General features: G+C 29.1%; 1 protein-coding gene across 3 annotated transcripts in view; it reads right to left on the minus strand.

Annotated features, from left to right (window-relative positions):
- Rab40 (RAS oncogene family member Rab40) overlaps nt 1–21,794 on the minus strand; it is an 86,511-nt gene that overhangs the window by 14,721 nt on the left and 49,996 nt on the right. For all 3 annotated transcript variants that reach the window (XM_065507122.1, XM_065507125.1, XM_065507124.1), the window contains exon 4: nt 418–640. In XM_065507122.1, the coding sequence (XP_065363194.1) occupies nt 418–640 (223 nt within the window). The remainder of the gene's footprint in view (nt 1–417; nt 641–21,794) is intronic.

The following is a 21,794-nucleotide window of genomic DNA, read 5'->3' on the forward strand; positions in this document are numbered from 1 at the left end:
GATATAAATAATATACCAAAAATAGTTTCCAGGATTTTCTTCGATGTTTACAAAAAAGGTTTTAAATAATTCCGATATATGCACATAAAAAATATGTTTGTGAGAGAGAAGTGAAGTTGTTGTTGTAGCAGCAGTGATTGCTGAGTTGACAGCCCTTGGCCGAGTCAACTCTGGTCATTCCGGTGCGTAGAACCGGCTGTTATGGGAATGGAGAAGTGAAGTTATCATGTTATAAGACTATAAAATAAATATATTCTAAGGCATACAGTAAAAATATTTGGGTGGCATATCGAGTCAACTATTAGATTTTAAGTCTAATAATATAATTGTATGAGTATTTTTGAACTAGTTATAATAAGAAAAATTATATTTATGTAACAAAAATCTATAGGAAATATTGAGACAGTAATAGCTTACCCTTATTATTCCTCCATATTCTTTCCATGCCATTCCTATGTAGAGCCATTCGTGCCAATTCACAAAATGATTCTCTTATGTTAAAATCACAAAGAGGAGATATTTCGAAACAAGACATATTATTTCGAGATGCATAAAGTTCAGCTTGTTTCGCAGCAACTTGCCTTTTGAATGCCAAGTGAAGTCTATTTCCCACAAGAACTTTTGGAATACCAGGAGCATGCTGCAAAAAATAATATAAATTGTCATTTGATTTCGCATACATTTACAAAAAATTGGGTAAATTTATCTTAATAATATAATCATGTCGATACAAAAATTTTTTTACATGTCAATCTTATATTAATGCCCAGTTTTTGACTTGTTATTTAAATACGTATTTAGTTAATTTTTACTTAAAAGGAAAATTAAATACAGTTTGAGTTTTACAGTGCTACATAATTTGTCTTATTTAAAAAGGATAAAAGTATGGTAGCACTACTAAATATCAACCCCCATATTCATAAAAATATCAGTTTTAAGGTTTAAAATACAATTTATTTAAAACACATTTTAGGCCTAAAATTGCTTTCTTATAAATTCGTATTCATAATGAGCATTTTAAGTAAACAGTATTTTAATATTTTTTTTAAATTCTGTGATGGTAACACTATAACTTTTATGTGCCACTTCAATCATAGTGCAGCAAAACAATGAATATTAAATAATAAAGTACTCGTACTATTTTTTTTCGGTAAATAAAATCTGAAATTACAGATTAAACTTGTTGTTAAACTTACACAATCAGCGAATAAAAACCGTTCCTATTTACATTAAGCCTAAATATATTAATATACAAACATTTTTATATATTTTTTTTTCAATTATTATTGAAAGTATTCGAATGACGAATATTCTCTGTTTAAATAAACATCACTATTTTATGATTTGTTTTATTAATTTATTTTTATTGTCATTTTGTTAAATTGTAACAAAATCTAATGATTTTCTATAATAAAACTCTTAATTTTAATGCCGGAGTGAGTATATTAGATTGTGTGGACCTTCTTCCACGATGTTTACACATTTAATTATTACATGCCATTACAGAAAATGACAAAAATGTCTATAAAACTAACTTGTGAACCTCATGTAGCTCACTGCCGGAGGAATATCTAACAAAATCATATATTTTTATAATGGTAATTATTCCGCAGCGGAGTTAAAATTATGTTTAGCAATTGCAATATTATCGTCTATTATTGCAAATTTATAAACACTTATCTTTAAAATTCCTTTATTTTAAGATAAAATATAAAAAGAATACCTTAAAATAGGTTTAAAATAGGGTCGAAGCAATTTTAAAATTTGTTTATTTAAAACAACATTTGAATTTGGTATTTTAAGCTAAAATACGTTTATGAATACAATTTTAAGGAATTTTGCTTAAAAATGCCTTAAAATGCTGTTTAAAATTTGTATGAATACTACGAAGTCAAAAACTGGCTCTAAGAAGCTTTTTTTAATATCTTTATTAATTTAGTTAACCGAGCCTAAATGGGCCATATATTTTGAAAAAAAAATCATAAAGTTTTCGATCTTGCAAAAAAAAAAAAACATAAAAAGTTTGTTTTAGAGGGTACTGTGGCTTAATAGGTTAGCGCGATTGATCATTAAGCATAATTTTATATATTATGTAGTAATAATGTTAAAGTAATGTTACAAGCGATATGAAATAATATTAATATCTTAAATTCAATTAAAGATATAGATTTTTATAATATAATTTTTAGAATCTTAATTCGATTGGAACAGTTTTCAGCTGGTGTTTTACTACAAGTGTTAGGTTTACATCCATGAAAGTAAAATAGTCTTTTAAGTTCAAGTCTCAGAGAAATTTGGGAAAAAGAGAAAACACCCAAAAGCAAGCCATTGAAAAAATTGGCGGGTAATGTGGTACACCATGTTCTTTTCATATTATATACCAAACCGCATAACCGATACATAGTATTTTAATTTGTAAATGAGTTGCGTTTTATTTAAATCATCTTTAATGGATGCGGTTAGAGTTGGCGGCTGACCAAGCTTCTGGTAAGCTCAATACATTCTTCGCTTCGTAGGAGACATTGAATGACTGATGCGAAAAAAATTTCCATTTGTTGTTTCTAATAACTCAGATAGCGTTCTTCAAATCTTCCGCTGCCCATATTCATACTTTACATTTCTTTGGCATATTATTTGCTTGAAATTCTTTAGCTATACCACATTAGCCGACCACGTGGTTTAATGAAATTATTCACCCCTATCGGCAATAACATGTGAAATTTTGTTCAAATGAAATATCCATTTCCCTCGAAGGGAAAATTGCTATCGGGAATATCACGATGAACTTTACATTCACAATAGTTGATTTTGTTCGTAGCAGCTGTTTATTGTTTACAAAATTCCATCTAAAAATTTAACAAGGGGAATTTTTTCACGTGAGCAAAGTTGATGAACGAAAAAAGGAAAATATTTCATGTGAAATATTGATTCGCGATAGGGGTGATTATAAAATTAAACATATACACTAAATATTTCCATGACCTGCAAAAATGAAGTACACTCACCCAATGTGAATTTTCTGAGATCATAAAACTCTTAAGCTTGGTACCGCTACTCCTATGCTCTTAGTTTTAGAGAAAAGCAGCTATACCACATTACCCGCCTATACCACATTACCCGAACTTACTCTAGTGAAAATCTATTATATGGAAGTCAAATTGTGCACCAAATCATAACCAGAGTGCGCTAATCTATATATATAACAGAGTAACGTTACTGACTGACTGATTCATCATCGCACAGCCCAAACGACTGAAGCTAGAATCATGAAATTTTAACTGTAGATTCCTCCCTCCCCAAAACGATCCATTAAGTGGGAAATTCGAACGTTTAGGGGGTAAATTCGGTAACATTATACCTTCAAAACTAATAAAAACTTAAAATTGCATGTTACTCCATTTAAAAAATAAGCTGACTGGTGTCTGGTACTTTTACGAATTTCGAACTTTTTAGGGGAGAAAATGGGTAAAAACTGTATTTTGGTACTTTATTGGCACCTCATGTATCTTTTAAACCAATAAACATAGAAACGAATTTTAAATCGCATTATTTACTTATCGAAAAATAAAAAATATAAATTTGGTACTTTTTGGAAATTCGAACAGTTAATGGATAAAAATTGTGTGTATTTTTGGTACTTTTTTCATAAAATATGTTTTTCTATAAATTGACATACGAATATTTTATTTTGAGCTCCCACAACGATACAGAAATTTATTTGAATTCAATTTTTCCACCGCAATGGAGATAAAAAAAGTACCAAAAAGGGGGTAAAAACGGGAAAATACATTTTATTTCAAATTATTAATCCAATTTTGATAAAATGTTTAATATTGGTTCCTGGATTCATACAAAAATTAACTAAGAGGGTGTTATTTGGAACTCGAGTGCCAAGGTGTATATTGGGCCAAATCCGGGTAAACAGTTTGGTACTTTTTTAAAACATAATTTTTCTTGGGTATATTAACACAGATTTTAATCGTTTGAAGCATAAACAATTTTGGCACAATGGAGAATTTTTAAAGTTAAAACTTAGAGGTGTTCAAGGAGGAAAAGAGCAAAAAAAAGTACTTTTCTCCTAATGGTACTTTTTTAATATTAACACTTATCGACATTAAAGTTAGCTGATATGTATCTGAGTGAAGTAGACGGACAGCCAAAGCTTATTCAATCCAAAAAGTTTTTCTGTAAATACTAGAGTGATCAAATATTCGACATATTCCAAAAACCGGTTTTCGAATAATTCGAAAAAGCGTAATTTTTAAAAACCGGTTTTCGGTTTTTTCAATCAAAAACCGGTTCGAATAACCGGTTTTTAAATTTTTTATCAATTTATGAATTGAGGTATAAATTAAGCTTAAATATTTTTTTTTATTAAAACTAATTAAAAAATCATTCAGTCTTTTAAAAATGTATTTAAATTAAATTAAATTTATTTAACACAACTTTAAATTTATTTACTATTTTAAATCAAAAGAAATGATATACATATGTATATTAATATAATATTAACACATACTAATAGTATTTGAGGACACACGTAACAGAAATAACACGTTCACTTATAGTTGAAATTGCATTGTATAAAAGATTTACTTTATTTTAACTTTTTGAAAAATTTTCCAATTAATCAAAATCTGGTTTTAAGTCGCTAGTTGTTGTAATACTATTTTTTTGTGGATTTCGAACTTCTTTTACTGTTAAACTGAGCTGAGCTTCTAAATTTTGCTAGTCACATTCAATATATTCTAAACCTATATCTACGTATAGGAAGCTGGAACGATTAAATCTTGTTATTAAAATCAGTAGTGACAATGGTAGTGGGACAGTATCAATGACTTTTTATGATATACTCCAATTTAAAAGACAAGCGGTTGGTATAAACTACGTAGAACAGGAACCGTTATACGAAGCTAAATCAAACAGACGCAAAATTTTTAAAAGCATAAAACAAAAATGACCTTGAAAAAAATTACACTAACGCGCGACTGCGCCTAGTACTTGATGTTTAACTTGTTAATGGCATTGAACATGAAATCATATTACACATTTAGAAGAAAAGTGCTGTGTAAAGTAATCACTAATTATTAAAAGTAATCGCAAAATCTTAAAATAAATAAAAAAAATATTCGATTTTGTCGAATAATTCGAGACAAAAAAAACCGGTTTGTCGAATAACTCGAAAACCGTCCTTTTGTAAAAACCGGTTTAAAAAAACCGGAAAATTGGAAAATAACCGGTTTTTCGAATAATTCGAAAACCGGTTTGACCACTCTAGTAAATACAAATAAACATACCAAGTTTTATTACAATCAGATCATTTTTGCAAAAGTTATAGAATCTGCACAACAGAAATTTACAGAAATATTGTACTACGATTTTATGTATTTAAAAAAAAGGAATAAATTCGTTTTTAGCTAACCTCCCTAGAATGGTAATAAATTGATTGATACGGAGTTTAAATTCTTTTAGAATTATAGTTCTCCAGATATTCAAAATTAATTATTTACTTTGTGCCACAACCACTAATGCAATCCCGACCATTTTCAGCCAATCTGTGTAAAATGATAAGAGAGAGATGTGGACAAAGTTTGAAGAACCTTGCAATTATTACTTTGTAAGGGTTGCCCAGATATTTGAAATCAGTATTTACTCTGTATGGGAGGTGCTATGTCCTCTAATCTAATTCCGTCTATATTCAGATAAACTCCGCACAGTAATAAGAAATTAATTCGCTAAAAGCTTAAACACTTTTACAATTATAGTTCTACAGATATATACATGTATTAGAAATAACTATTTATTTTGTATGGGAGGCGGGCGACTCACCATTTTTTCCGACGCGTCCCATTTTTGATTAAACCTAATGCAGTGATAAGTAATTGATTCGTATGAAGTTTGAAAACCGTCACAATTATAGTTCTGTGCAGGGTTTAAAATTAGTTAAACGTTTTTTACATTTGAGTACCGACTGCGCAATAAATATGAATCGTTTTCATATTAATGTGCACAAATACTGAAAATATACAAACTATAAGCCAATGACATATATGCACAAGCTTCATGGTAGAAATATTTGTCGCAGTTTTTCCAAAAATATTTTGCCTTACAAAATATTTTACGTTGCAGCTAGAAGACAAAATGAAAATTTTTCATTTTTAAAACATTTGCTGCCTAAATATATGTATATTTTTGGTTAGCAAAAACAAATGAAATTGCTTGTGTATAATATACAAAAAAATTACTACAAAAACATCATACATGCAAACAAATTGCAGCGTGAAAACCATAAACTGCAAACGATATGCGCAGTGAAAAATTCAAACAATGAAAATATGGAAGATGCTAAAAGTAGACTGCCAAACCATACGAAGTTGAAAAATGTAAAATACGAAATTGTGCAAAGTTAAAAATGTTTAAAGCGAAAATGTTTATTTTTAAAATATTTCCGCCGCATATATGGTTTTGTTTTGCCGCATATAGTGATTGAGTAGAAGCATGTGAAAAAAAAAACTATGAAGTTGATTTGGGTGTACAAAATACAAAATTGTATTGAAATATGTGTTAATAAAGAATTTTAGTGCAATAAAATAGAAGTTTTATTTTTTGAGGTATGTAATTGTATGTATTGTGAAAGATAGCAATGCAGTGAAAATTAAATACGATTCTGGACAAAGGATAGCTAGCGAAGGATATTATTATTGAATTTTTTGATTGATTGGCTTTTTTAATACGAATTCAAATGTATTTATGCTGGTGGTAATAGGAGTCCAGAAAAATTAGTAAGAAAAAAAATAATTTTGTATGTAAAGCGGTTAAAAAAGGATATATAATGCAACAACAAAATGTGACAACAGCCAAATACCATAAATAACAGGATCATTCATTTTATGAATAAAATCTATCATAATAAAGTGTTGTACATTCAAATGTTTCCTTTCGTAAAATTTGTAACAGGAGCACAAACAAAAAAAATAAGCAGCATAGAAAATAATTGTGGAAGAACAATTTTATGTGTAAGATATAATGCAAAAAAGGCACAGGTATAAGTACAACGGGAGCAAAACGAAATTAACTGCAACAACATCAACTTGTACACACAGTATAGAATGCTAAAAAAAAATATGTATTGTGAAGGATAGGAATGCAGTGAAAGTACATTCAAGAAGGTTATGAGCAAAGGATAGCGGATGATATTATTATTGCATTGTTTGTGTAGAACTGATTTTTGTTGAATACCGTTACAGATCATTTTTTATTACGCATTACACAATGACAAGTGTACAAATAAGCACAAAAATTCTTTACAAAAACAACAAATCAGTGCACATGACAAAAATTCCTCGATCTAAAAATAAATCAAAATGCGTACTAAAAAATGATCTGTAACGGTATTCAACAAAAATCAGTTCTACACAAACAATGCAATAATAATATCATCCGCTATCCTTTGCTCACAACCTTCACTGCATTCCTAACCTTCATAATACATATTTTTTTTAGCATTCTATACTTTTTTTTTTATTTTACTCCTGTTACAAACGCTCATCCAATCATACTCATTTGCATTTCAGATTGCACAAGTTGTTGTTGACTTTTTAATTATATAATTACCTACTTGTGTGTATAAGTTGATGTTGTTGCAGTTAATTTCCTTTTGCTCTTGTTGTACTTATACCTGTGCCTTTTTTGCATTATATCTTACACATAAAATTGTTCTTCCACAATTATTTTCTATGCTGCTTATTTTTTTTGTTTGTGCTCCTGTTACAAATTTTACGAAAGGAAACATTTGAATGTACAACACTTTATTATGATAGATTTTATTCATAAAATGATTGATCCTGTTATTTATGGTATTTGGCTGTTGTTGTCACATTTTGTTGCATTATATATCCTTTTTTAACCGCTTTACATACAAAATTATTTTTTTTCTTACTAATTTTTCTGGACTCCTATTACCACCAGCATAAATACATTTGAATTCGTATTAAAAAAGCCAATCAATCAAAAAATTCAATAATAATATCCTCCGCTAGCTATCCTTTGTCCAGAATCTTATTTAATTTTCACTGCATACAATTTCACTTTCACAATACATACAATTACATACCTCAAAAAATAAAACTTCTATTTTATTGCACTAAAATTCTTTATTAACACACATTTCAATACAATTTTGTATTTTGTACACCCAAATCAACTTCATAGTTTTTTTTCACATTTTTCTACTCAATCACTATATGCGGCAAAACAAAACCATATATGCGGCGGAAATATTTTAAAAATAAACATTTTCGCTTTAAACATTTTTAACTTTGCACAATTTCGTATTTTACATTTTTCAACTTCGTATGGTTTGGCAGTCTACTTTTAGCATCTTCCATATTTTCATTGTTTGAATTTTTCACTGCGCATATCGTTTGCAGTTTATGGTTTTCACGCTGCAATTTGTTTGCATGTATGATGTTTTTGTAGTAATTTTTTTGTATATTATACACAAGCAATTTCATTTGTTTTTGCTAACCAAAAATATTCATGTCAAGTGAACCAACTTTTGAAATCGATGTCTTCCGATCGGGATGAAATTTGCACCAAGGTTAGCTCTATTGGATAGTAACTCAGACACAATTTTTCAACAACATCGGTCGAGAACTCTCTGAGTTATAGGGGGTAAAATTTTGACAATTTGGTCAAACAGGGGTTTTTTCTTATCCATGTAACTTATTACCTATTGTTCTTAGCAAAATGTGTCCCAAATAGTATAGATAGCTATTTCTTCAATCTTTCGAAAAAAAATATTTAAAAAAAAAAATAAAAAATTTTTAATATTTTTTTTCCGAAATCAAAAACTTTTTTGACTTTTTTTTAAAATGCGTCCTTTTTTTTTTTTTTTTTTTTCTTAAAATAAAGTTTAGATATTTTCCTTGAACACCTACTTGGTCGCTTAGTGGGATGCGAGTGGGATATCTATCAAAATAAATATTTTGTAACTCAAAACATAAAATTTTTGACTTTTTTTGCAAAATCAAAAACTTTGTTGACTTTTTTTTTCAAAATGGACCCTTTTTTAATCTTTTTTTTTAGGTCAAACAAAAGCTTAGATATTATCCTTGAAGACCCTTTTGGTCGCTTAGTGGGATGCGAGTGGGATATCTATCAAAATAAATATTTTTTAACTCAAGACTTACAATTTTTGACTTTTTTTTTTGCAAATACTATTTTTTTTCCAAATGGGCCCTTTTTTAAAATTTTTTTTGTAGTCAAAAGAAAGCTTAGGTCCATTCCTTTAAGATATTTTTAGTCCCTTAGTGGGATGCGAGTGGGATATCTATCAAAATAAATATTTTGTAACGCAAGACATACAATTTTTTAATTTTTTTTTGCAAAATCAAAATTTTTTTCCAATATGGGCCCTTTTTTAATTTTTTTTTTGCTCAAAAGAAAGCCTAGGTCCATTCCTTTAAGATATTTTTAGTCCCTTAGTGGGATGCGAGTGGGATATCTATCAAAATAAATGTTTTAACACAAAAATTGTATGTCTTGAGTTACAAAACATTTATTTTGATAAATATCCCACTCGCATCCCACTAAGCGATCAAAACCATCTTAAAGGAATAGGCCTAAGCTTTCTTTATAGAAAAAAAAAAATTACAAAAAGGGCCCATTTTAAAAAAAAGTCAAAAAAGTTTTTGATTTTGCCAAAAAATCAAAAATTGTATATCTTGAGTTACAAAATATTTATTTTGATAGATATCCCACTCGTATCCCACTAAGGGACCTAAAATATCTTAAAGGAATGGACCTAAGCTTTCTTTTGACTACAAAAAAAATTTTAAAAAAAGGGCCCATTTTGAAAAAAAATTCGAATTTGCAAAAAAAAAGTCAATAATTGAATGTCTTGAGTTACAACATTTTTATTTTAATAGATATCCTACTCACATCTTCCTAAGTGACAAAATAGGTCTTAAAGGAAAAGACCTAAGCTTTCTTTTGAGCAAAAAAAAATTTTAAAAAAAAGTCCCATATTGGAAAAAAATTTCGATTTTGCAAAAAAAAAATTAAAAAATTGTTACAAAATATTTATTTTGATAGATATCCCACTCGCATCCCACTAAGGGACTAAAAATATCTTAAAGGAATGGACCTAGGCTTTCTTTTGAGCAAAAAAAAAATTAAAAAAGGGCCCATATTGGAAAAAAATTTTGATTTTGCAAAAAAAAATTAAAAAATTGTATGTCTTGCGTTGCAAAATATTTATTTTGATAGATATCCCACTCGCATCCCACTAAGGGACTAAAAATATCTTAAAGGAATGGACCTAAGCTTTCTTTTGACTACAAAAAAAATTTTAAAAAAGGGCCCATTTGGAAAAAAAATAGTATTTGCAAAAAAAAAAGTCAAAAATTGTAAGTCTTGAGTTAAAAAATATTTATTTTGATAGATATCCCACTCGCATCCCACTAAGCGACCAAAAGGGTCTTCAAGGATAATATCTAAGCTTTTGTTTGACCTAAAAAAAAAGATTAAAAAAGGGTCCATTTTGAAAAAAAAAGTCAACAAAGTTTTTGATTTTGCAAAAAAAGTCAAAAATTTTATGTTTTGAGTTACAAAATATTTATTTTGATAGATATCCCACTCGCATCCCACTAAGCGACCAAGTAGGTGTTCAAGGAAAATATCTAAACTTTATTTTAAGAAAAAAAAAAAAAAAAAAAAAGGACGCATTTTAAAAAAAAGTCAAAAAAGTTTTTGATTTCGGAAAAAAAATATTAAAAATTTTTTATTTTTTTTTTTAAATATTTTTTTTCGAAAGATTGAAGAAATAGCTATCTATACTATTTGGGACACATTTTGCTAAGAACAATAGGTAATAAGTTACATGGATAAGAAAAAACCCCTGTTTGACCAAATTGTCAAAATTTTACCCCCTATAACTCAGAGAGTTCTCGACCGATGTTGTTGAAAAATTGTGTCTGAGTTACTATCCAATAGAGCTAACCTTGGTGCAAATTTCATCCCGATCGGAAGACATCGATTTCAAAAGTTGGTTCACTTGACATGAAATGCCCCATATATTTAGGCAGCAAATGTTTTAAAAATGAAAAATTTTCATTTTGTCTTCTAGCTGCAACGTAAAATATTTTGTAAGGCAAAATATTTTTGGAAAAACTGCGACAAATATTTCTACCATGAAGCTTGTGCATATATGGAATTCGTAAATAGTATTTATATTTTTAGTATGCATACAATGAAATATTATCTTGTTAAATATTTGTTGCAGTTTTCATGTAAAATTATGATTTTTTTTTGCAATTTTTTGACTAATATAGTAGTAATTTTAAACTCTGGTTCTGTGCATATTATAAAATAACTATTTACTTATGTATTGTTATGAAATTGTACTTGAATTCAAATATAACGATTTTAACGGCTGATTTAAAAGTAGCATAATGCTTTCAATTAACAGTGCTGTAAAACTGTAACATATCTGTGGGCATTGTTAAATAAAAGCTTTCAGCTGTATTCGAGTTCGAATAATCAGTTAAAGAACATTGTAGAAAGTACACCACAGATGGCGTATGATCTAGAATATTCGAACTTTGACAGTTAAAGAGCTTTCTAGATGGTAATGCAGTGTTATAAATAGTGGCAGAGGTTGCAGTCGTGAGTGAGTTTATCAGAGACGCTTTTCGAATAAACATCATCTAAGTGCCTAAAGTGTGTTGTGTTTTCAAAGTAAATTCGTGTACATTATAAATTGTGTCTGTAATTCTGATAATTTATAAACGTGTAAAAAAAACATTGAGGGGCTATTTAATTCTGTTGTTGTTGTACATTTTAAAGAAATAAAGAGTTGTTACAATTTTCAAACTACTAAACGGCTTTTATTTGCAATCAAAAGTATCCGGTTTATTTAAAGGAAATAAACCAGCGTTTTGAAAAGGTTAAAACGTAACAGTATGTACAATTATATATTTACCCCCATATGCATAAACAGTTTTTAAATTCGTCAAAGGTTTATAAAACAAATTTTGAATGGAAATTTTGTTTTATAAACCTTTGATAAATTTAAAAATTGTTTATGCATATGTGAGTTATAAATTAAAAAAAACACCTTCAAAATATATTTTTTTAAGTGACTTTAAATTACTAAAGTATTCTTCTTTGTTTTCTATAACAACTCTCATGCATTGAACACATTGAAGACAGCAGGCTACACGACTACATGAACACAAATTCTGCTGGCTGGAGTTGTAGTCGTGTGGCAGCTACTGAATTATTTTAAAGACGGCAGCTACAAAGTAAACAGCTGATTTATAATTCAGTGGTGCCACTTTAATCAAAAATAACCGTACAAAATTCCAAAGTAATTAAGATTTAAACAATTATTTTGAGTTAACATATATATATGGTTATAATTATTTATGTACCTGTTATTAATTTACATCAATACTGTTATCAAAAACTTCTCTTAATTAAGTAAAAAAAAATATATTTATTTTAAGCACTCATTTGATTTACATTTTTTATTATATAAGCAATACTATTTCTGCTTTGTAGTTGACAGAAATAGAAATTAGTTTAATTCGGCTACAGCGGCAAAAGCAATCGTGTGGTCGTGTAGCTGTGCTGTCGTCAAAAGAATCGTCTTCAAATAAACGTGTGTATTCTAATTTTGACAGATTGCAGTTGGTAGCCTGCTGTCTTCAATGTGTTCCATGCATCACTTAAAACAGAGCGAAATCAATACTGTTTAATTGTTTCTCTTATTTATTTACAACAACAAATTGGACAAACACGCATTGCTTTGTTTACTTTTTAGCTTAAGGTTCACATGTACACGTTTTTGCATATGTGTTAGTACCATATTTAAACGCTTATAACTCCTAAAAAACTGAACCGATTAAAATAATAATAATAATTTATTCTGCACATCTGTGAATAAATTCCTTTAAAATGGTATATTTTTTGCACGAATTGAATATATGTGAGCGTAAAATGGAATCTAAAGAAATCGACTTGCCTATTAATATTATTATTTTTAATAGCGCTAATCAATCACTCACTTTGTATTTTCAATTCAATGTAAATTTTATTTATTGTTAATACAATTCCAATAAGTTTGTATATTAAAGGGATTACGGTGTGGGATCGATAGAAATATGCGCCCTTTAAAATTATTTCTACTTGACCGTCGCTTTGTATTAGAATGACATACAATACATACATATGTATATTTTAATTTACAAGAAATTTGCAAATTAAATGACTACTTGACTGTAAGCCGTGAAACGTTATCCCTTTTTATGTACATTTTTGGTAATAAGCAGGGAAACCAAAATATACAAATGCATATTTTTTCTGGTGAGTCTAATGAGCACATGGATAAGATATTTTGTCTTACTTATTTTTCGCTGTTGTTACAGGTTTTTACTTTGTTTGTTTAAATTTCAAAATTGTAAAATAGATTGCTTTTTTTAATACAAGATAAGCACTATTTTAATAATAGCGCCAACTAAATATCAAATTTTAGTTCTAATTCAAACTTAACCGTTCTAAGTGTTAACCCATTTCGATCCGCTGTTCGATTTTTCGAACAGTAAAAATAATTTTTTTCCAAAAATGGTTATATGTGAAAAAGGTGGATTTTCTGAAAAATTTTGGTATGAATGTTAAGTCACATCTTTTATCTAATTAAAAACTATATCCCGACGTGACCATCCCCCTCCCCTTCGTTGCTAGGGGCAAATTTCTGCAATTACATTAAATTAAAAAAAGTGTCTAAAAATAGATATTTTTTTAATTAATTTTTAAAAATAGTAAAAAAAAATAAAATTAAAATAATAAACATGAGGAATTATTGCCAACATATGTAACTCTTTCATAAGACATAAAAACCATGATTTACATGCAAGTGCGGGACATCACATACATATGTGCAAACTTAACTGTTCGAAATTTTGAACTGGCTGTTCTGGGAAAACGAAAAATCACAAAATTTTGTTTGACCAGATATTTGCAATCATTTTAGCCTAAAAAAGTTTTTTTTGTTTAAAAAATCATCAGTTGATGTCGAAAGAACATTTTCTATGTATAAAAATGTTTTCAGATCCAATAGACAACGATTTTTATTTGAAAATTTAAGTCAATATTTTGTAATTTATTGCAATAATAACCTTAATTGAAGAAGTGACTTTCAGTCTTATGCAAAAAACATACAACATGCTTACTACCCGTTGTTAAGCTAAATTCGATAAAAGTATATCCAAAAACGAAAATTACCTTAAAACACATGTAGTAAACCATTGTTAAATATATGAAATTTAATAATGGTTCAACCCTACTTTAAGGAATTCTTTTTACTTTTTATCTTAAAATAGAGGATTTTAAAGATAAATTTGGAATAATAGACGATACTATTGCAATTGCTAAACACAATTTCCATTCCTCCGGCAGTGAACTATGTATATGAGGTTCACAAGTGAGTTTGATTGGCATTTTTGTCATTTACTTCTAACCTGCAACACCATATAGTAATAAAATGTGTAAACATTGTGGAAGAAGGTCCACACAATCTAATTCCACATAGAAATTCATTAAATTTTGTTAAAATTTAACAAAATGTCAATAAAAATAAATTAATAAAATAAATTATATAACAGTTATGTTTATTTTATCACAGAATATTCGTCATTCGAATACTTTTAATAATAATTGAAATAAACTATATAAAAAAGTTTGTACATTAATACATTTTAGCTTAATATAAATTTACTAGAATCAGATATACATTTTTTCTCTAAAAATTAGTTGTTATCTTCAAAAATTTATTATTACTAAAAACAATCAATGAAAAAAAAAATTAACGAATATTTTATCCTAATTGAAAGCAACACTAACAACGAAAAAGGGGAAATAAATGAGAAGCATTGCCAGCTTAGACAAAAATCAGTACATTAGTTATTATGCCTTTAACAAACGTTTTTGCATACAATACTTTTATAAATGGGTTTTAAAGCTAAAGTGTTCGTTAACAAAATTGTGTTTTAAATCTACAATAACGTTTTTTTTTTTTTGCATAAGACTTTATATTTATATAAAATATCATCAAAAAATACCTCTCGAGGCCTTTTCATAGCTTATAGTTTTTATGTTGTATTTATTTTTTGTTATACTTGTTTTAGTTCATGTTATTTTTGTTTATTTTATGTTACTTTACTTATTTAGAAATGAATTGATTTTTTTAAATAAAAGTATATTTTTTGGTTAAAAATTATGTAAAAGTTTGTTTTTTTAAGAGCATATTTTTTAAATTTTAAGGGCATATTTTAAAGTTTTTACTGTATATTTAAAGCGCTTAAAACGCTTTTTTTAGAGCATATTTCCGGTTTCCCTGGTAATAAGATATATAAAAAAGAAATAATATGCAATAGTATTAAATTCATGAGTATTTGTATATATACAATACATAGTTACTACATATGGTATGTATATTTTAGAGAAAAGAAGAAAAATAATTATAAAAAAAATACGATAAATTACTACAGATTTAAGCTGCTGAATTAGATAAAAATATTGGCAATTATGGGCGGGACATGTCAAGTCAAATATTTTATGTTATTTTATAAAAAAATTGATTTTTGTAAATTTGATCAGAAGTAAATTATCATTACTCGCAAACTATTATCGATAATTAGATGATTTTTTTTGTTATGTTGGCAAGAATTGGTATGATGTGTCACTGTACCCTTTACACCTGTTGTGTTATTAAATTTTTTCTCAGGTACTATATTTTAGTCAAATTTTAATTCCAATGGAATAAAAGTCCTTAGGGTCAAAAGGGGTTAAACAAACTTTACCACCAGGAGAAAGGCCAAAGTATCATCTTTAAGTACATACAGTAGAAGACAAAACCGTTCACAAAAAGTCACCAAATTTTTTTATTACATGAGAATTTTATTATTCACTATCTTTAAGAAAAATATTAATTAATTTTAAAAGAGTTTCAATTTACTAACTTAAACAATACATAAAAACTAAATTTAAAAATTGGATTAAATACAATATAATACTTTTAAAACAAAATTCGGTGTGAACAATTTTGTCCCTTGTTTCAAAAACAAGGGACAATATTTTGTATGACCACCACGTGATTTTTTTGGAGCTTTGATTCTTTGTGGGATACTATTTACAAGATTTTCTGAAATGTTTCTTCTTATATTTTGCCATGTTAGAAGGGCTCGCTCCCACAACGGGTCATGGAGAGTCTTTTTCCCGATAGGGTTTAAATCAGTGGAATGGGAAGGTCATTCGAGCAGTTTGATTCCGATATCAACAAACCATTTTTTGTTATTTTCGCGGTGTTCTTAGGATTATTGTCCTGCATAAATAATTTTTGTTGACCACGTTTAACACCGAATATATCCAGACTAGGGAGATAAGAGTCATCCAATATGTTAATATAGTCTGTACCACTCATAATACCATTGATACGCCGAAGTACACCGAGCTCATTGCCACGAAAACATCCCCAAACCATGATTGATCCACCCCCAAATTTCATAGTTTGACATGCAGTGGTTGACATAAAATTGGAAACTTTTCCAAATATTTTATTAGTGGCCTAAAATCTGAAATAATTTTTTAGAAAATTTTAACATTTTTGTAGTATTTTATTTGTATACTTTTATTTAACAATAAACAAAGGACATAATTAATTGAATTCTAAAAATGAGAAAACAAAATTAAAAGATTTCTTTATTACGGCATTGACAAATTAATGGAAACTTGGGTATTATTTTAACAAATATGGTCTAAACTTTGCAATAACTCAATATTTTGTTGGGTATCCCTTAAGGTATTTATAGACGGCAATACTGAGTATTAACACTTTTCAAATTTAAAATATTATTGAATTCAAAAAATCGTTTTGAAAAAACATTTATTGTTTACACAATAGTATTACAAATATTTTATTTCTTTGTTGATTGATATTTTTCTGAAAATTTTATTTTTATTTTATATTTTCTTGAAATTTTTATTTGCCTTATTTGTTTTTATAAATACATACCCGATACATATGAAAATAAAAAAAAAAATTTTCAATACCGACCGTAAATCAAAAAAATCATTTGTATTTTTTGAAAATCTAATACAAATTTTGTTTAGATGATGAAATTGTATTATGATACTTGAGTTTTTGACAAATATTAATACTCAGTATTGCCGTCTATAAATACCTTTATTATTTATAACTGCTACACATCGACGATGCATTGAACCAATTAAAGAGTCAATGGTCTCCTTTAAAATATTTTGCCATTCCCTTATAACCGCCTTCGATAAATCTTCCTTCCTAGTGTAAGTAATTTTACGATCTACAATTTTCCATAGATTTTCTATGGGATTGAGATCTGGAGATTGGGCAGGCCTCTTCAAAACACGTACCTCGTTGGATTGTAACCACTCGGTTACAACCCTAGAAGTGTGTTTCGGGTGGTTGTCGTGTTGGAATCTCCAAACTAGGGGCATATTTTCCTCAGCGTATGGATACACAACATCGTTTAATATGGTTCTGTATCCTATACCTGTCATGGTATCTTTTATAATATGAATTGGGCCCACACCTTGCCCTGAAAAACATCCCCATACCATAATACCGCAAAACTTTACAGTCTTATTTGTGTACTTTGGATCTAATCTTTTTCCCTTTGGTCGTCTTACAAATGTTCTCGGAAAAGAGGACAGTATTCCATTTCTGTATCGACCAGTTTAAATGATCCCTGGCAAATTGAAGACGAGCATTTCTTTTTAGAAATGAGTGGTTTTTTCACAGGACGATAGCAACCAAGACCAGCCTCATTTGCCCTGCGACTAACTGTTCGGGTACTTATTTCTAATTTTAGGCTATTAACAACCTCTCGAGGAGTTATTTTTGTGAATTTCTTGAACTCTCTCGCTATTAAATTATCTTGTTTAGGAGTAGTCTTACGAGGTCTTCCACCTAAATGTTGAGTTTTTACAGAACCGGTCTCACGAAATTTCTTTATAATTTTTGAAACTGCTGATTTATTTATTGAATATTTGTCACAGATACTTTTTTGTTTTAAACCAGCTTTAAAATCTTTAATTATTTTATTTTTTAAGTCTACACAAATCTTAAGTTTAGCCATTTTCGTTAACTTTGAAAAAAGCAATTATGCGAAAAACTTAGAAAAAGAAATTGTGAAAAATTACCAGAATTTAAAAATAAAATAACTGTAAACAGGATGCTTTTTACATCGTTCTTTTAAATATTATTTTCGTTTTACACTTCTTTCTTGCAGAAGTTTAAAAGTTTCCATTGTTTTGTCAGTAGCGAAATAGTGAATATTTTTAATTTTGTTCCCTTTTTTCAGAATATAATTAATTATGTTGTTTGTTTAATACCATAGCGATCACATTAATACCATAGCGATTTAAAGTCAGTTGCGCAATGCTTCAGGTGGTCTAACCATTTGTTGCGGCGATGTTCGTCGACGATATAGTCAATTTCAGCCGCCAACTGCTCAATTTGCTCATTAGCTGGGTTGTTAGCACGTAGGATATCGCATTCTTGTGCCAAAGTGCTGCCTGAGATGGGAAATTTGGTCTAATATTTGGTATTCTTCCTGCGAGGATAAAGCGCCTTGCCGCCTGAAGGACTATTTTTCTAAAGATTGCTTCACCCCTTCTGGCACATGTGGTGGCGGCAAGAAGGGGTGAAGCCAGTCTGTTGTAATTAACGAACGTGCGCTTATCTGGCACGCTATGAGCTTCCCTGAATCCATGTTTATGTATGACGAGCGGGAAATGATCTTTCAGGTTGGGTAACAGTAGCAATTCTAAAACTTTTGCTACAGGTGATAATAAGGAGATGGGACGGTATGATTCTCTTAGGGTCGTGTTTCTTGTGGATTGGTCTTACTCCATATGCGGCAATTTTGTTTATTAACAAACGTTTAGCCAAAAAGTAACCCCATCGCTGAACGCTATTTTACGGTAACAGTCGTCAATAAGTTGCGCGAATCAATAACTGATTTTCAAAGTACATTTGGATAATTTGGTAGAGTTGTTCAAATATCAATCTATTTATAATGATTTGACAGAGTATTTTTTTCTCCTTACCCCTCTTGGGAGCATTTGGCTTCCACAAAGCATCTCCATCTTATACGATTTGTTTGCAGTTATTTTTCGCATATTTCCATGTAAGATTGCACTCCTTGTTATTGGAGTATCGTGCGTCTTCATGTACGATGTTGCCATTAGAACCAGACGGTTGTTATTTTTGTATCAGTTTCGTTAAACGGTTGTTGTTCCTTGCTAATTTAATTCTTATATTCCTACCTTTGCCAGATCCTAAATGTCAAAAAGTGAGCGCAGTAGGACAGTGAAGACGAATTTCAATCAACAAGTTTTAAAAAACGAATTAGAAAGGGAGTTTTGTCAAATTCATAAGCAATTTTTGAAAAAGAAACAAGTACAAGCACAAGAATAAATATTTCTCAAGACAAAAAGAAAGATATTCAAAGAATATACGTATACCTTGTCATCAGACCCGTTGGGCCATTTGACAGATATTTTATTCCATAGTTAATCAGAACATGCCTTCTTTACAACCCATTTAAAAATCACAACTACACATTTTTATTTTAAAATCAAAAATTTCATTCTTACTGAGACACCCTATATACAAAAATAACCGTTATAGTATGCTGTGAAATTCATGAATATAGAACGAATTTGAAATGCAATTATAATAAAAATAAAAATTTTTTTTCTTTTTTAAAAACTTGTTAAATATTTTTATCAGATACGTGAAGATAACACAAGTTTTTTATATTTACAAAATTTCATACACATTTTATTGTATATCCACAAAAATGGCACATTAAATTTTTGGCAAAAATGGATATACATACAACAAAATTGCTGCACAATATCTCAGAAATTGTAAGAGATAAAGACCTGGCGATCGAATAGATCGATAGATCTAAGGGCACTGCTACACGTTCAATATATATTGACCGCGATCCAGTATCGCTATATTTATTGAACGTGTAGCATGCAGTATTGATGGATCGCGATCCAAATTGCAGAATAACCTAATTTTGCGTGATCCAATAAAATGGATCGTGATCCAAATATCACAATATATATTGTACGTGTAGCAGTGCCCTAAGAATTTTAGTTTTACGTCTCACTAAAATTTATTTTATTTTGTTTTTATTTATTTTATATATTTCAGATATACATACGTCGAACAACTATAGAATATTTTTTTTTTATTATAACTTTATATTTATTTATTGAATCTGCCTACAATAAGTTGTTAAATCTTATAACTAAAATTAAAACTAATTGCTCTCCGACGAGAGCATTTAAAGATAAATGAACCTCATCTTAGCGGGGTGGTAGATTTCCTCTACGAAGCCTTGATCTGGTTTGGGTCTGTGTGAGAAGCCGATCAAGCGGATTCGGGTGGCATTGTAGTTTCAGTATATATTTATCACGTACTTTCTTAAACTCATCCTTCACTAGTGGAAGTACCACTAGTGAAGGATGAGTGTTCTCATTTATTATGTACCATGGTGCACTCATCATGGTCCTAAGAATTTTCGATTGCGCCCTCTGTATAAGTTCAATACTGGAATGACTGGCCGTTCGCCACAATTGGATTCCATAAGTCCAAATTGGTTTTATGCAGGATGACTTTATAGTCAAGGCTTAATTTTGATTGGTCATTGATTAACCAGTGAAGGCTAGGGGATCTTAACTTCATGTGCTACCTGTGGTTCTGCGTGGGAGCTAAGTATTGCCGTATCATCAGCGAATGTCGATATGGTAAGTCTATCGCACACAGGCAAATCAGAAGTATATATCAAATAAAGTGTTGGTCCGAAAACACTTCTCTGTGGAACACTAGCTTTAATTGCATAATTTCCTGTTACATAATCGCAATATTTCACTCTAAAAACTCGATATGATAAGTATGACTCCAGCAATCCATGGGTACTTGGTGGCAGTAGACATTTAATTTTGTGTATTAACCCCTTATGCCATACCTTATCAAAGGCCTGGGCGATGTCCAAAAAGATAGCGGTCTACACTGGTCACCCTAATTTTAAGAAACCTGAATTTTTAGTTTTTAAGTGTATATTACAACTAGCGATGCCAGATTCAGATTCGCAAAAAGCTGGACATTGGGGTTCAAAAAGCTGGACAAACCAAAAAAAAAACTGGACATTTAAAAAATGACAGAAAATTTCGGTTTTGTGTAAATAATTTTTATTAAAATATATTTTTATCCACCGTTATCAACATATGTATATATTATTATTATTATTATTTAAAAATATAGAATTACAATTAAATATCATTTCACTCTTTAACCTTTAACTTATGACGTGAAAATTTTTGACATAGTCACAGATGTGGTGTAAATTTTACACCTTATAATTTTTGCAAAAAATTTTACTTTAAAAAACATTTTTTCGTTAATATTAGCTTTTTAACAATAAGATACAACAATTTTAATTTAAAAAAATTAAAAAAAGAAAGCAAAATGTTATTTGAAACAAAAATGCAGGCACTTTATTTCGCAAGCCTTTTTGATAAAACTTTAAAAAAATGAAGAGAGGGTGTAAAATTTACCACCACCTCATAAGTTAAAGGTTAAAATTTATTTAACTAAACATAAATTTTTTACGTTCAGTCTAGGGTTCCTACACGGGAAAATTTTCCTGGGAATTCTCTGGAATATTTTTTTGTAA

This window comes from Calliphora vicina, chromosome 4, assembly GCF_958450345.1.
Source record: "Calliphora vicina chromosome 4, idCalVici1.1, whole genome shotgun sequence".
Taxonomy (NCBI): Eukaryota; Metazoa; Arthropoda; class Insecta; order Diptera; family Calliphoridae; genus Calliphora; species Calliphora vicina.